This window comes from Arachis ipaensis, chromosome B01, assembly GCF_000816755.2.
Source record: "Arachis ipaensis cultivar K30076 chromosome B01, Araip1.1, whole genome shotgun sequence".
Classification (NCBI taxonomy): Eukaryota; Viridiplantae; Streptophyta; class Magnoliopsida; order Fabales; family Fabaceae; genus Arachis; species Arachis ipaensis.
In genome coordinates this window covers 3,085,823-3,100,060 of record NC_029785.2, presented here as the reverse complement: position 1 = coordinate 3,100,060, position 14,238 = coordinate 3,085,823, and the positions used below count along the sequence as shown (strand labels likewise).

At 35.6% G+C, this 14,238-nt stretch overlaps 1 protein-coding gene across 1 annotated transcript; it reads left to right on the top strand.

Moving 5' to 3' along the window:
- On the top strand, window positions 10,382–12,068 carry LOC107644349. Its single transcript, XM_021115841.1, has 3 exons — window positions 10,382–10,652; window positions 11,409–11,454; window positions 11,803–12,068. The coding sequence occupies exons 1-3, from the start codon at window positions 10,501–10,503 to the stop codon at window positions 11,941–11,943; spliced, it is 339 nt and encodes a 112-aa protein (XP_020971500.1). The 5' UTR covers window positions 10,382–10,500; the 3' UTR covers window positions 11,944–12,068.

Below are 14,238 nucleotides of genomic sequence, written 5' to 3'. Positions count from 1 at the left end.
AAATAAAAAAGTATGAGGAGCTAATATATGTATTGTATAATGTATATAATGAGAATTAAATTGAAATTAAAATTAAATTATGAGCAATTAATTAATTTTAAATAGTTTTTAATTTGAAATTTGAAATTTGAAATAAATTAGAATTACTGTCAGTTATAGAATAAAAAAAACGACCTCTCTCTTAATATCGTGTGATCTCTTTCTCTCCATTTCTCCTCAAATCTCGCCGGTGTAGCGCCGCCATGGTCACCAGCTGCCGTCCGACATAGCGCTGACTCTGTTTCAACTAACGCCGTCGTCCGTACAGGCCACCGCCCAGCATCATGTTCTTATCGTGTGGGTCAAACTTCGCGGCACCGCAGCAACCCGGACGTCCAGCGAGAACAGTGCGCAGCCGGTGTGTGCCTTCTTCCCGATGTCGACGTCGCAAGATAAAGGGGTCTCAAGTGTGCTTTCTCTTTCATGCCCATGATCACCTCGCCGAAGTTCCTTAATGGAGTGCAATGTGGTTGAACCGCTGGGTTGTGTTCCATCTTCTGGCGGTAATGAGAATTCATCAAATCCACATGAAAACGTAGTCGACCATTTTGTCATCGAGGGTGAGCAATCAAATAAAGTGAGCAAGTTACGTTCAAAACATTGATAATGGATGATTATTTTTTCAAATGATTTAGATGTTTACACTCAATGCAAGTGGCGTGTTTAATTTTATGTTTAATGCTTACCCAAATGTATCATAAACATTCATGATTCAACCACATTTATGATGATTTTATATTGATGGTATGCTTATATGTATGGGAAATTTGCATAAATTAAGCAATCATGGTATATTGATTTGTCGCTGGATGAAACTAGGTCTTTTTTGGACTATCTTTTATGAATATATGAAGTTATATAACCAAATTTAAATTGCATATATAAGCATGAGAGTTGACTACATTTGGAGACCTTACTACTCAATAAGTAATCACCCATGTTCCTGTGCATGATGCTCATAGGTCCCCTGTAACTTTAGTAGTGATGTATATTAAATTTGAGTTACATCTAATGGTATTATTATTATGAAGAATATATTTGAAAATAAAAATTAAAAAGGCAAGAGTTATCAACTGATGGGATACTTAATCTGCTTCCTGCATGTTTAGATTAGAATATATGTATATACTTATACATGATGGACATTGAATGAATAAAAAAACAACTCTAGTCACCATTGACTCTGAAATCGAGGACTGAACTATGTGTATGGTAGTTGTATCTACTGCATGTTCAGCTATGTGATGTACAGTGTCATTGTGAAAGAGAATAGATACTAGTTTCAATACTTATATAATAGGTAAAACGAAATAATTAATTCAATTACTATCATTGTCATTTTCATGCATTTGTTTTTAAGCTAAAATGGGTATGATGATTGACTTGATTTCTATCTTTTATCGCATTTTTTGTGCTGGTTAGTGAGGTTTTATGTACATGATATTTACTAAGGATTTATCTTCTTCTTTTTTTCATTTCTGCGTTTATTTTGGAATTGTAGGCCATGCAACTGTCAGATGTTACTGAAGTTGGAAGTGAATAGATGGATCTTGGTTACGAGGTTTGGACTTTAGTTTAATTTTGTGTAGTCATAATCCACATCTTTGACTTGATAATTAATGGCATTGATTTTTTTTATCTGAAACGTAGTTACCGGATCACGGTTGCCTTCAGAAAGACGAAATACCAAGAGTTGGAATGCGATTTGTGCAGTTACAACTGGTTCATAAATTCTATGTTACCTACGCAAAGAAAGTAGGATTTGCAACTAAGATAAGGACGACAACATGTGACAAGATCACAAAGGAACCCGTTAACCAAGCTATCCACTATAATCGGGATGGGTTCCGCGGGTCTCGTGTTAAAGCACCAACGCGGAAGAACACGATTTCAGCCACCGGGTGCAAGGCAATGATATATGTGAAGTTTGATAAGGAAAAGCAAGAGTGGGTTTTCTTCAAGGTTGAGTTGAGGCACTTGCACCCATGTTCAGCGAAAAAGGCGGTGCACTACCATAAGTATAGGGATCTGACCATGCATGCGAAGTGCGTGATCGAGGATAATGATGAGGCTCAAATTCGACTAAACAAGACATTCCTAGCTTTGGCAAATGAGGCTAGGGGCCCGTCGAACCTGGGATTCTCAGAAAAGGATTTAAGAAACTATACTACAGCAAGACTTCGAACCAGCAACGTGAATGCAGATGTTAGGGAGATGATGAACTAGTTCATGAGAATGAAGGACATCAATCCGAACTTCTTCTACGCGATAAATTTGGACGAGGAGTGTAAATTTAGGAGTGTAGTACGGGTGCACGCAAGGTGCAGGGCGTCGTATGAATATTACCGATTGTACTTGTGAAATAACATGGTTGGCCTTCTTATCAAGTTCATCAGCGGTCCATTCAGCAATCCAAGGCTCGCATGCTTAACATGCATGTAACGAACCATGCTAAGCTCTGAAAGTAAAGAACCTAGACACAAGTAATTCACATGTTAGGATTTATAACTTAAGATGTACATGCAGGAGAAAATTAGGTAAACTATTTGCCATAACAGCAACACAAACATGCACCCACCGCATGTTTTGTGGTTCTCGGTTTGGAATTTTCTTATTGCATCTTGCAACCACTTCAATATCTGATACGGCCAGTGAAATTTTCTGGGGTTTGAGACATCCAAAATTAGAGGGAGGTGCCATAGGGAGATAGTCTGCTAGCTTGGTCTCCATTGGACAGCCAAAGACAAAGTCCCGCAGTTGTGTTATTGTTTTCTTTTGAAACTGTCTCTTAAGTGCCAGATGGGATGCATTTTTCTTCTGCAGTTCCGGGATTGGGTCCCCTACATTAATGAAACATTTTACAATAATCAATCAGTGTTTACAAAGGCAAACCAAAAAACACGCACAGTAAATATTACATCTTACATAACTTCCACTGACCTTTAGAAGGTATGCCGAATACATTACCAATCAGTTTAGCGGTAACACGGATGTCCCCTACATCCACCCTGAGAGTGTTTGATTCCACATTATACGCCCTCGCAAGTTGAAGCATGATGCTCTGCTTCACATGCCACATCGGTACCCACCGCAGAAAATCAAATCCAATAGCCTCAATCTCAGCCAACTTTGCATTCTCATTATGTAGTTCTAAGTAAGAAAACAAGTTGTTGATGAAGCAAGGTGAGCATCGCGTCTCGACTAATGTCTGTCGAGCAAAAATTAAGAAAAAATTACGTCACAACATATAATCAAACAAGTTTTTTCAATCACGTAAACAATGTGATACTTTTTTAACCATCTGATTTTGCGTTCGGACGGTATGATAATGGATGGTTGGAACGCCGTGAAAAGTTACTCACGTAATAGATCCTTTGAAATCCAATGCAAGATTCTATTTATTTTATAACCAACTAAGGAAAATTATAATAACATGAGCAAAAAACCTTGTAACCGTTCCATATGCTAATACAAAAAAATTATAAGATCCATGAAGAGAAAGGATGTCCACAGCAAGAATTTAAGTGGTCTGAGAGACCGACTCGGCCAATTATAAACACAACAATCAGAAAGGTAAATCAGATTCACACAAAGCAACAACATGGCACACCTAAACAGCAAAGTAATCAGTGCAATTCAACCATCCAGATATTTATTGAAGTAACCATTTGTTCCATGTCGATCCAGGAATGAATATCCGAGTTCAGAGTATGCTCTAAGGACCATTTATACATTTTCTTACTAAAATACAAGACAATCCTCAAACATCACTATACTCAAACAAAATACCAACACAATAAACTTTCCATATATGAAAATCAACCATCCAAATATGGACAAAAACTAATCATATTTACTAGTCATATAACATTGGTCTTTTTAATATTTAATAAGTCATACATTTAAATAACAAGATATATACATAATTAAAATTAGTGGATATAGATCAGTAGTATTTTTGTAAGATTAGTAACTTTTGATAGAAAAATCAAGCTTTCTTAAAAGATTAGTGAGTAAGGACTTGAATGGATTGCATTCACACTTCCATGCCTTCATGAAATAGAACATAGCCTCTTGAAGATAAAAACAACAAAAAGGCAATAGAAAAGCGGTGAATTTTGTGGTTTTATATGTCTTCAAATGATCTAATTCATACAATATTATAATATCAATTCCTGAGATACACTACATGGTTGCATTATCAGTTTTATTCATGACTACCGAGAACATCTTAGTGAACAACCATACGCACTATTGGACCCATATCTTGTCCTTTCTTTTAGTACACAATTAGAACCCTTCACACCTAACATCTTTTACATATGTTCTATAGTTAAATAAACTAATTTAACACCGAATATAAGAAAATTAATCTCTTTATGTGATATGTTCATAATAAAATTAAAGTAAGTCATATGTGTGATAGTAAACATCTAACTTGAACTTCTTCAAACTAAATAAACAGTTAATATAATTAGCATCATATATGCATTGTCTTACTTACAAAAAATAGAGACCCATCAAACAACAACTCATTCAAACAAGCTGATAATGTACTAAGATCAAAATAGCAGTCACCATCATGAAAATCGACCATCCAAAGGTTTGGTAAAATAACAAACATATTCGCACTTTAACTCATCATGTGTACATCAAGATATCCGCAAAGTCAAACAAATCATACTTCCAAAATCAAGGCAACAAAGTTATATAATTGCTACCAAAATCAAGTCAAAACAAATCATATTCAATAGTACTCAGATACTAAGATTAATTTGCTTACAAAGAAAACAAAAAAAAAATTCCCTGCAAAAAAAAATCCAGTTAAGCAAATAAGTGATCGTCGATAGAAACCAACCATCCGATAACATGTTAAAGTAACCATCTAATCAGTGTCAACTAGAGATCGACAATAGTCAATCGGTTTACGTAGCATTGCATGCAATAGTCCACACAGTAAGGGGAAAAAATGTCCTATTTGAACCAAGCTTTTGCAATTCTTCCCGCGCAAACATTAATCAACTGCAACCATTTACATCAGAATTTTATTCAACAAGTTCTAACAAACTAAAAATGCAACTAGTGAGATTTTCACTGTGATAAATCGAACAACTCAGCAACATAAACAGTATCCACCACTAGAAATAGCAGAAACAGGAATCACGAGAATAAGACATTAAGCAACTAACCGTAGAATGTCGATGATGGAAGGCGTGATTGGGCAGGTACACCAACGAGATCGTGAACCATCCAATGGTCACGCAGTAGGGAGGACCTAGGCCGCCGGCTGACGCAGGATGGCGAGCGTGAACGAGGTTGGGTGATGCAGGTCAGGTCGGCGCAGATGGGGGTACCAGATCACGCTGGGACGCAACGGCTGGGTGTTCAGCGGCGACATTGCAAAGCGGTTGCTTCCAGCGAGGGCGGTCACACGTGACGGAGGCTCTGTGTCAGGCGGCAATTCGGCAGGGGATGCTCAGCCGTGACAGTGCGCATCGGTTGCTGCCAGCAAAGGAGGACGGGCACGATGGAGGTTGGCCCCTGAACTTCTGATCGGCACGGACGCAGTTTGCAGGTCATGCGGAGGCTGGGGGGACGGGATGTTCAGCTGCGACAGTGGGGGGTTTGGGGGGTAGCATGACCTTCCATTCAAAAAAGGAGAATTAGGGAAAAATTAAAATTAGGGGTTAAAACAAAACTGAACAGGCATTAGTGAATTAGGATAAAAGGGAGTTAATCCTCATTTTTAACTCATATTGGACCTAACAAACAGTCCATTGTAGCCATTGTATAAATATCTCGTTGGCTCCCTAGCGGGATTCTATATAAATATAAAGATATATAAATTTTGTAACGTATTTAATAATAATGCACAAGATACACGTTTATAAATCAAATATTAATTTTATTCTCTTTAATATACTTTATCATTGTCATAACCACTATTACTTTTCACCATTATCACCACTAAAATTTCAACATCAACCTAAATTACTATCAGGAACTCAGCAAAAAATTTATATCAATAATTAACTCAACTTTTTATTTTATTTTATTTTTAAATGAACTAAGTATGAGTAAGGAAAGAAAAGGAGTATGCTGATAGAGGTAGAGGGACCAAGTGGTGCAGTGTAGAATTGGGAACGTTTGTAAACACTTAACACCTGAAATTTTACTGGCTCGCTGATGGCTTTGTGGTCAGCTTCGGTTCCGCTATCGTCTTCGGCTGGAACTCTGGTCTCGTCCCTCTTCTATTGTCGATAACTGCAAAATTGTTCATCTTCGTCAATGGTCTCCGATTCTGACTAAGATCTATCGCACTTATGGCTTCCACTATAGATCCAGCTCTCTCTCTCTCTCTCTCTCTCTCTCTCTCTCTCTCTCTCTCTGTGTGTGTGTGTGTGTGTTTTTACGTATTGATTAATTTGAACTGCAGGTGTGAGAGTGCATAGCTAGACAAAGAAAAAAATTTTGGAGAGTGAGATAGGAAGAATGAAGTGAAGACGGCACGGCGACGATAGTGGCGACAGTGGCAGAAAAAGCAAGAGAAAAAATCATTAGTAGCAGAGGAGGGAGGAGGAAACAGGGATGAGGGAGAATAGAAAGTGAAAAGAAGATATGAAGATAAAATTGGTAATTTCAAAAATACTTAAGAATAAAAATGTCAAATTTTATGTTTTATGTATTGTGTCTCTGTGTTTCAGCTTTAAGGAGGAATATTAATTAAATACATGTATCAGTACCGTGTGTCTCAGCAAATAAACGGTAGACGTGTACTACCATGTCTAACAATTAGCTTAGTGTCCATGTCTCAAAAAATAAACATAACCTTAGGCTGTGTTTGGTTAATGTCTTTTAGACACAAAGAGATAAACACAAATACACAAGTAGACATAGACACAAATATACACAAATTTTATTATTGTGTTTGGTGATGATACACAAGACACAATATCTAATTCAAATGTCTATTTTACCCTAAAAATAAACATCACTACTACTATCATTATCACTTGTTTCTAACACCAATGCTAATTTTTCAACCTCAATCCAAATCAATATCATCAAAAAACTTAATTATTAGTTTAACAATTCAAATTAAAAACTGATCGGCAATTAAAATATAAACAGAAATAAAAGTGAGAGGAATGTGATGAGGGTTGAGAAAAGTGACAGAAGCAAAGAAGGTGATGAGAAATTGCAGATCTAGCAAAAAAGAAAAAAAGAAAAGAAAACAGAGGGAGCTAGAATAGATATGAAACATGGTGGTGGTGAAGCAATGAGATCCATGGCGGTGACGCAATGAGACCCGTGGCAACGACGATCTGCAATGGCGAGAACGGGGCGACGTGGTGACATCCATGACTAGCAAAGAAGAGACACAGAGACAAGAGGAGTTTTACGGTCAGACGTGAAAGAGAAATTTTGCTGGTCAGACTCAAGGAAAAAGAAGAAGTTTTGTGGCCAGATTCGAGGGTCAAGGGAGGAACAGAAACAAAAGAAGAAAGTAGCTGCAGTGGAGAATGAAGAAAAAAATGGCTACAGTGGAAGATGAAAGTGCGTGAAGGAGAAGAAGAAGGTTGAGGCAGTGTAGAAGAAAAAGAGATTAAAAAGGTTAAATAAATGAGGATAAAATTAGAATTTTGAAAAAATATTAAAGATAAATTTGTTCAAAATTGAATTTTAAATTGTGTCTCATCGTGTCTCATCATTTCAGCAAGATACAAAATACGTGTATTTTGTGTATCTCTGTGTGTAACCGTGTCTTTCTATTTGTATGTCTTACAAAACAAACATTAAACGTATGTAACCGTGTCCATGTTTTTGATAGACATAAACACTAACCAAACGGGTCTTTATTGTACACTACACACATGTGATCATGAAGACTTTCGAATGATAATGTTATTACAAAGGGAACATTTTTACATATAAATGAATTGCCTGCTAAGAACTAATTAATATTTTTTTTCTTCTCTATTTTAGTAATTTTTTATGGTTAAAAAAATTATGTGTTCAAATTAGACCCAAGGGCATATATCCAGCTAAAATGTCTACTCTGGGATAATCAGTTATCAAATTAGGTTTCTATCAACTATTCGGTTCAACAGTAGCCATAAGTTTGTATAGTCTAAATCACATGGGGTTGAACCAACTAAGATGTGGGTTTATACATTTCATCATATTCGACTCGACTTAAGGAACAAGTTAAATGGTCTCTTTAATTACTTCCATTATCATCACTAAGGTGATAACCACTTAAAATATGTGAATAAATTTTTACTCTATAAGAAAATAATTATTTATGATTATTTAAAGTCATCTCTAAAAAATGACTAAATTTTATTTATTATTCTATAAATATTCAAACACTTAAGCATTTTTTTAATTCAATTATACTTAAATTGTTAAAATTTTTACTAACTTAAATATTGGAGTCTTGCAGATACTTTCTATTACCATCCAAATGAAAATATGAAAACATTTACTATTGGAAAAGTCTAGGGGACCAGCAATTTTATTGCATTTTGGTCAGCATGTAACCAGCAGAGAAAAGTGAACCATTAGATGAAATCTTACACCAATCTCACACTATCAAATCATCATTGATGGCTAGTTGATGGCTACCAATCACAAATGTTACTGGCCCCTAACATTGCTCTTTACTATTATAGAAATTTAGACCTCACATCTAAGTCCAAACTTCATCTGATTTCAGGTAATTCCTTAAAACATTGACATCATTACCGAAAACTTGAAAAAACTCTTATATGGTGAACAACATTCATGAAGATGGTAAAACTACGTCGGATTCTAGTTCACACACCAGAAGTTTCGGCTGGAGTTGTTGTTCCCATTCCATACCCCCCTTTACCACCTCCACAATCTCATAATCAACCACTATAATACCAGTCTTTCTCCCAACTTCCAAACTCTCATAGAATAACTTCCACTATTCATGTACTAAATTCAAAAGAAGATAGACATAATATTGTCGATATTGAAACTCATCACAGAATTGTTTGAAGAATGGAAAAGAAGGAACGAGATTTTAATTTTTAAATCGTTTATTAGTTTTTATATTTCAATACCATTTTTACGTGTCACCCACATGGCATCTATATCTAGTAGGTATTTATATCTAGTATTAGTAGTTTATTAATTGACAACTAATTACAAAGATCGCTTAAATTGATTACTTAGCGGGTTGGAAATTGATTGATTTTTGTTTGAATCTATCCTAGACATAAGTTTGACAAATAAATTAAAGGTAATGGAAAGCAAGTTAGCATGCACATGCGTGTGCTACATTTATTCCCTATCTATCCATTAATATAATCTTTTGAAATAAGATTATTAACATCTTTTCGCTTAAGAATTTAAAGTAATAATAAGTAAAATTGTCTTAATAAACCACAACATATTCTTTGCTCTTAGAATTGAACCTAAATCAAGAAAATTTTTGTTTGATGCAAACTCATTAATTCATTGTTCTTCAACACACTACACCTGAACCGGGTGAAGTGATGTGGTGTTTGTGGTTCATTATTATTAACTAGGATTAAGTATGAAAATTTATTTCGTCTCCAGCCTTTTTTCGCTACAAAATAATCCCAAAGGTTTTAGTTTATTTTAAAATCGTCTTTCGAACGAAAATATCCTTCCTCTTCTTCTCCCAAAATCAACCAAATGCAGGAACAGAAGCAGAATACAAAAACAGAAGCAGACAGAAATAGAGTGCAGAAACAGACAGTAGAAGCAGTAAAACAACAACAACAATAAAACAACAACAACAACTAGAAGAACAACACCAACAATAACAATGGATAATGAAGTAACAACAAAAATAAAACCAGAAGAAGCAAAAATAGAAACAGAAACAGAGACAAAAATGGCGAGCACACTATATGAAAAATTATTTTTAGCAGCTATTTATTTTATTTTTAGTGACAATAAACATAGCCACTAATATATTTATCGGCAATTAGATATTAATTGTTTTATACTTTATTGTCGTTAAAACTTTTTAATGGCCACAAAAAATATATCATTTGCTATTATAATATATAATAATAACGGCAAATATATAATCACTACAAAAATATAATAAGTTAAATAAGACATATAATAGCCATTATATTATTGCCGAGTTAATACTCAAATTTGTCCCTGAAAGATACCTCGATTTCCATATTAGTCCCCGAAAGATAAAGTTAATCAAAAGAGTCCTTGAAAGATACACGACTGAATCAGGTTCGTCCTTCCGTCAATTCGCTTGATAACTTGGCTAACGTCTGCTGATGTGTGACGATAACTGCTACGCTGACCGAGAAGAAAAACGACGCCGTTTTGAGTGGATGCCCAGATAGTCATGATTCGGCGTCGTTTTGTACGCAGAGTGGATTCAAAACAAGGCCAACTCCGAGCTCTCTTCTCACCAGAAGAAGATCTTCAAAGTTGATGACCACATCGGCGTTGCCATCGCCGGACTCACCGCCGACGGCCGCGTTCTCTCGCGCTACATGCGCAACGAATGCATCAACTATTCCTATACCTACGAGTCTCCTCTTCCCGTTGGATGACTCGTCGTTCAACTCGCTGACAAGGCTCAGGTATCAAGGTTTAGGATTTTCGGTTTTTTGTTACTGTTTTGGTTCTTGGATCGTGCAATTGCTGTGCTAGGATTTATTTTGTGTTTTGAAATGTTTGGATCTGCATATGCAGTTTTGGTGTTTTTTTTTATTAATTTGAATTGTCAAATTTGACAGTCCTATAATTGTTGATTATGTTAATTGCGGTGGAATTGATTGGTTTTTAGGTTTGTGGTGTTATTTGTAACTGTGAGTAGTGATGAAGTGTGGAAGTTCTCTTTTATGATGAATTGAGGGTTTTGTAGTGTGGTTTAGTCATCTCGGTTATGGTGCTAAAATTGGCTATGATGAAAGGATGATTGTATATGGCATCAGCTATTATCATATATGTTCAAATTCCGTTCTTTTAAGTATTTATTACCTTTTGCAGTGGTATTGAGTGTTAAAAACAAAAAGTTTCTTTAAACTGGTACTGATTGCTATAGTGTTAAATATGAGATGTTGTGGTTATGCTGCTTGTAGTTTGTACATTCGAACTAAGTGGCTGGAGATTATTACAAATATGTTTTAATTTGCGATTTTTGTCTTCTGTTTTTGAATGTATTTGTGATGGACCTCAAAGTTAGTTATGGGATGTGCATTTTGAAATGTTGTCAATCTTTTCTTATTCTGTTTGGAGGCTATTGAGCTGAGCTCTTAAATGTGAAATGACTAGTTAGCTGCATGCAAAAACTAACAATCTTTTTTGGTGTCTTTGATGCTAATGTAATGGGAAAGCTATTTAGCTATGATGGGGGAATCAGTTCACCTAGTGTGCCTTGTGGTGAGTTATAGTCATTAACTAGATGTGCTTCCTCTAATTTGGTTTGTGAGAGGCCATTGGTCCACAATCTGTCTGAAGTTTGAATAGCTCATTGAATCTATGCAACATATTAATGGAGTGAGAGGAAATCTTGAATGGGGCAACATCTATGTCATGCAACTCTATGTTTACCTGGCTTTACTTTGAAGATATGTGGTGGGGTGTTGAAGATATATGCAACTCTATGCATATTAAGGCATGTATAATGTCTATTTTGTAAATATCTACAAATTTGATGTATGAAAGAAAGAAGTATTTGCTGAATTTATTATAAGAGCTCTTTCTCTTGTGATGCAATTTTAATGGCAGGTTTGCACCCAGCGGTCATGGAAACGTCCTTATGGGGTTGGCCTCTTGGTCGGTGGAATGGATGAATCAAGAGCTCACCTCTATTATAACTGTTCAAGTGGAAACTATTTTGAATATCAGGCTTTTCGCTATCTCTGCTGAGATAATCAAGGGGACTAGTTCAGCCACTGCTAAGAAGCTTGCCAACTTTATGACCTTCGTTCCTACTCTAGGCTTCAAGCCCCCAAGAAAGACTGATAAATGACTTTGATTGGTGTTGAAATGTATTCTGGTTAAATATGTTTTTGTGTGAGGATACTTTATGTTTTTTTGCACAGGGCAATTGAACTTCCATTATCAACATTTTAGTTATCTATGTAATTGAAAGTTGTACTATGCCCTTTTATTTTGTCTAGCATACTTTGCTGTGGTTTGTATCCTCATGTAAAACCTTTTTATTTTGCTCCTTAAGACAATGTGACAACTAGCCTTCCATGGCAACTCAATGTTTAAGAGTACTTTGACTACTGATTTTGTTCATTCCTTAGTACATCTTCCTGTAATAGTGATTCGAATTAGTTTGGAACCTTTGAATTGGATTGTGTAGTCTTAATCTTAAATAACCAAATGCAACATCTATTCTCATTCAACAAATTACTCTCATTACAACATTACATATCAACACATTTTGTTTTACTTGGAACTAGATAACAAACAACAAACCATTACATTAAGGACTACTACCACAAACAAAAAAACTATTAACATTTTCAATGATTTTACTTCAGCTTCCAAACTGCCCAGTCTCCATGTCACCTTCAACCTCCATTCATCATAGTCACTTTCAACCTGCAGCCCAGCCCCGTAATCTTTCTTTGTTCCACCTTCGCCCACCACTTCATACTCATCATCGGCAACCCACTTAAAGTAATTGCAGTGACTGCCCTTCTGCAAATTCAAGAATCAGAAAAGAAAAATCTGAATAAAACCCCAAAGCACAAAACAACATGGAAAATCTTTAACTTCTTACACAACACTCACCCGGTACCTTGGACATGCACAGAATAGTCTATCTGGGTTCTTTGCTGTCCCAGATTTTCTCAACGCAACCTTCAACCCGCAGAAACATGATTCCTCATGGCCTTAAGCGCTGGAACCGTTACTGCCGTTCGAGAAGAACGACACACCACCTCCATGGCCTCCATTTCCTGCCTCCATCTTCACCCCAAACCAGCAATTTCAACACTAACCCAGGCATATGGCCCTTTTATTGCTGAAGGCGACGTATTTATCATCGAAATTAGGATTAGGTTTCAAACAATTAGGGACTGATTTGAACTGTTTTTTCAAACTTACCTTGTCAGCAATACGTTATGACACGTTGGCCTCCTCCACGTTGGAAGCTAACGACACACCTCAGCAGACGTTAGCCAGGTCACTGACGGAGTTGACGGAAGGACAAACGTGATTAACTCGGGTAACTTTCGGGGATTCTTTTGATTAATTTTATCTTTCGGGGACTAATATGGAGATCGAGGTATCTTTCAGGGACGAATTTGATATTTAACTCTATTATTGCCACTAAAAAATTATCAGTAAAAGTTATTTTTACTGTAGTGATATACTCCCTCCATTTCATACTAAGTGTCTCTTTTCATTTTTATTTTTGTTGCAAATTAAATGTTGCTTTCTAATTTCAAGAATTCATCACTACAACATAAGTGAAAAATAGCGCCGGTTTATTTCAAAAATTGCGGCAGTTTCCAAAATATTTTATCAGCGGTTTGGCAATCGACATCGTCCTAAGGTGGAAAATTAAAAGAGAACACTTTTTAATGATATTAATCTGAACCAAGAAACATGAGCAGCAAACCTAAACGAATGAATGTTAGTGGAAGGAGGGAGCAAATCAATGATGGATACAAAAAAAAAAGACGTAACAACTGGAACTAACGGAAAAAAACTACATGGTGGCAAGGATTCGCAAAGAGTGATTTGTATCTTTGTACACTTATGTTTACGTGAAAATGAAAAGAATAATACTCTATAAATTGATTTAGGTGAAAACTCAAGTGCAGTCAACTTCAGGTGAAGTTAATAATCGAGAGCCGTTAGATGATTTGACTGATTTAACTAAATTTTCATTTAACGGCTTTCAGCTATCAACTTCACGTGAAGTCGATTGCACCTGAATTTTTACCATTGATTTAATAGCGATTGAAATCTCTAAACCGTTGCTAAATTATGCAGTTTTATAGCAGAAGCTAAATTGATATTAGAATTGCCACTGTCATCATTTTAATTTCTAACACTATTTTTCACGTGTTGTAGTGTTAATTAATTTTTATTTATTATATCTTTTATTATTAAATAGAAAGAGAAAATTAAAAAACTAAAATATTAATAAAGAGAAAATAATATTAAAGATATTTTAGTCTTTTTTTTTATTGTTTATAT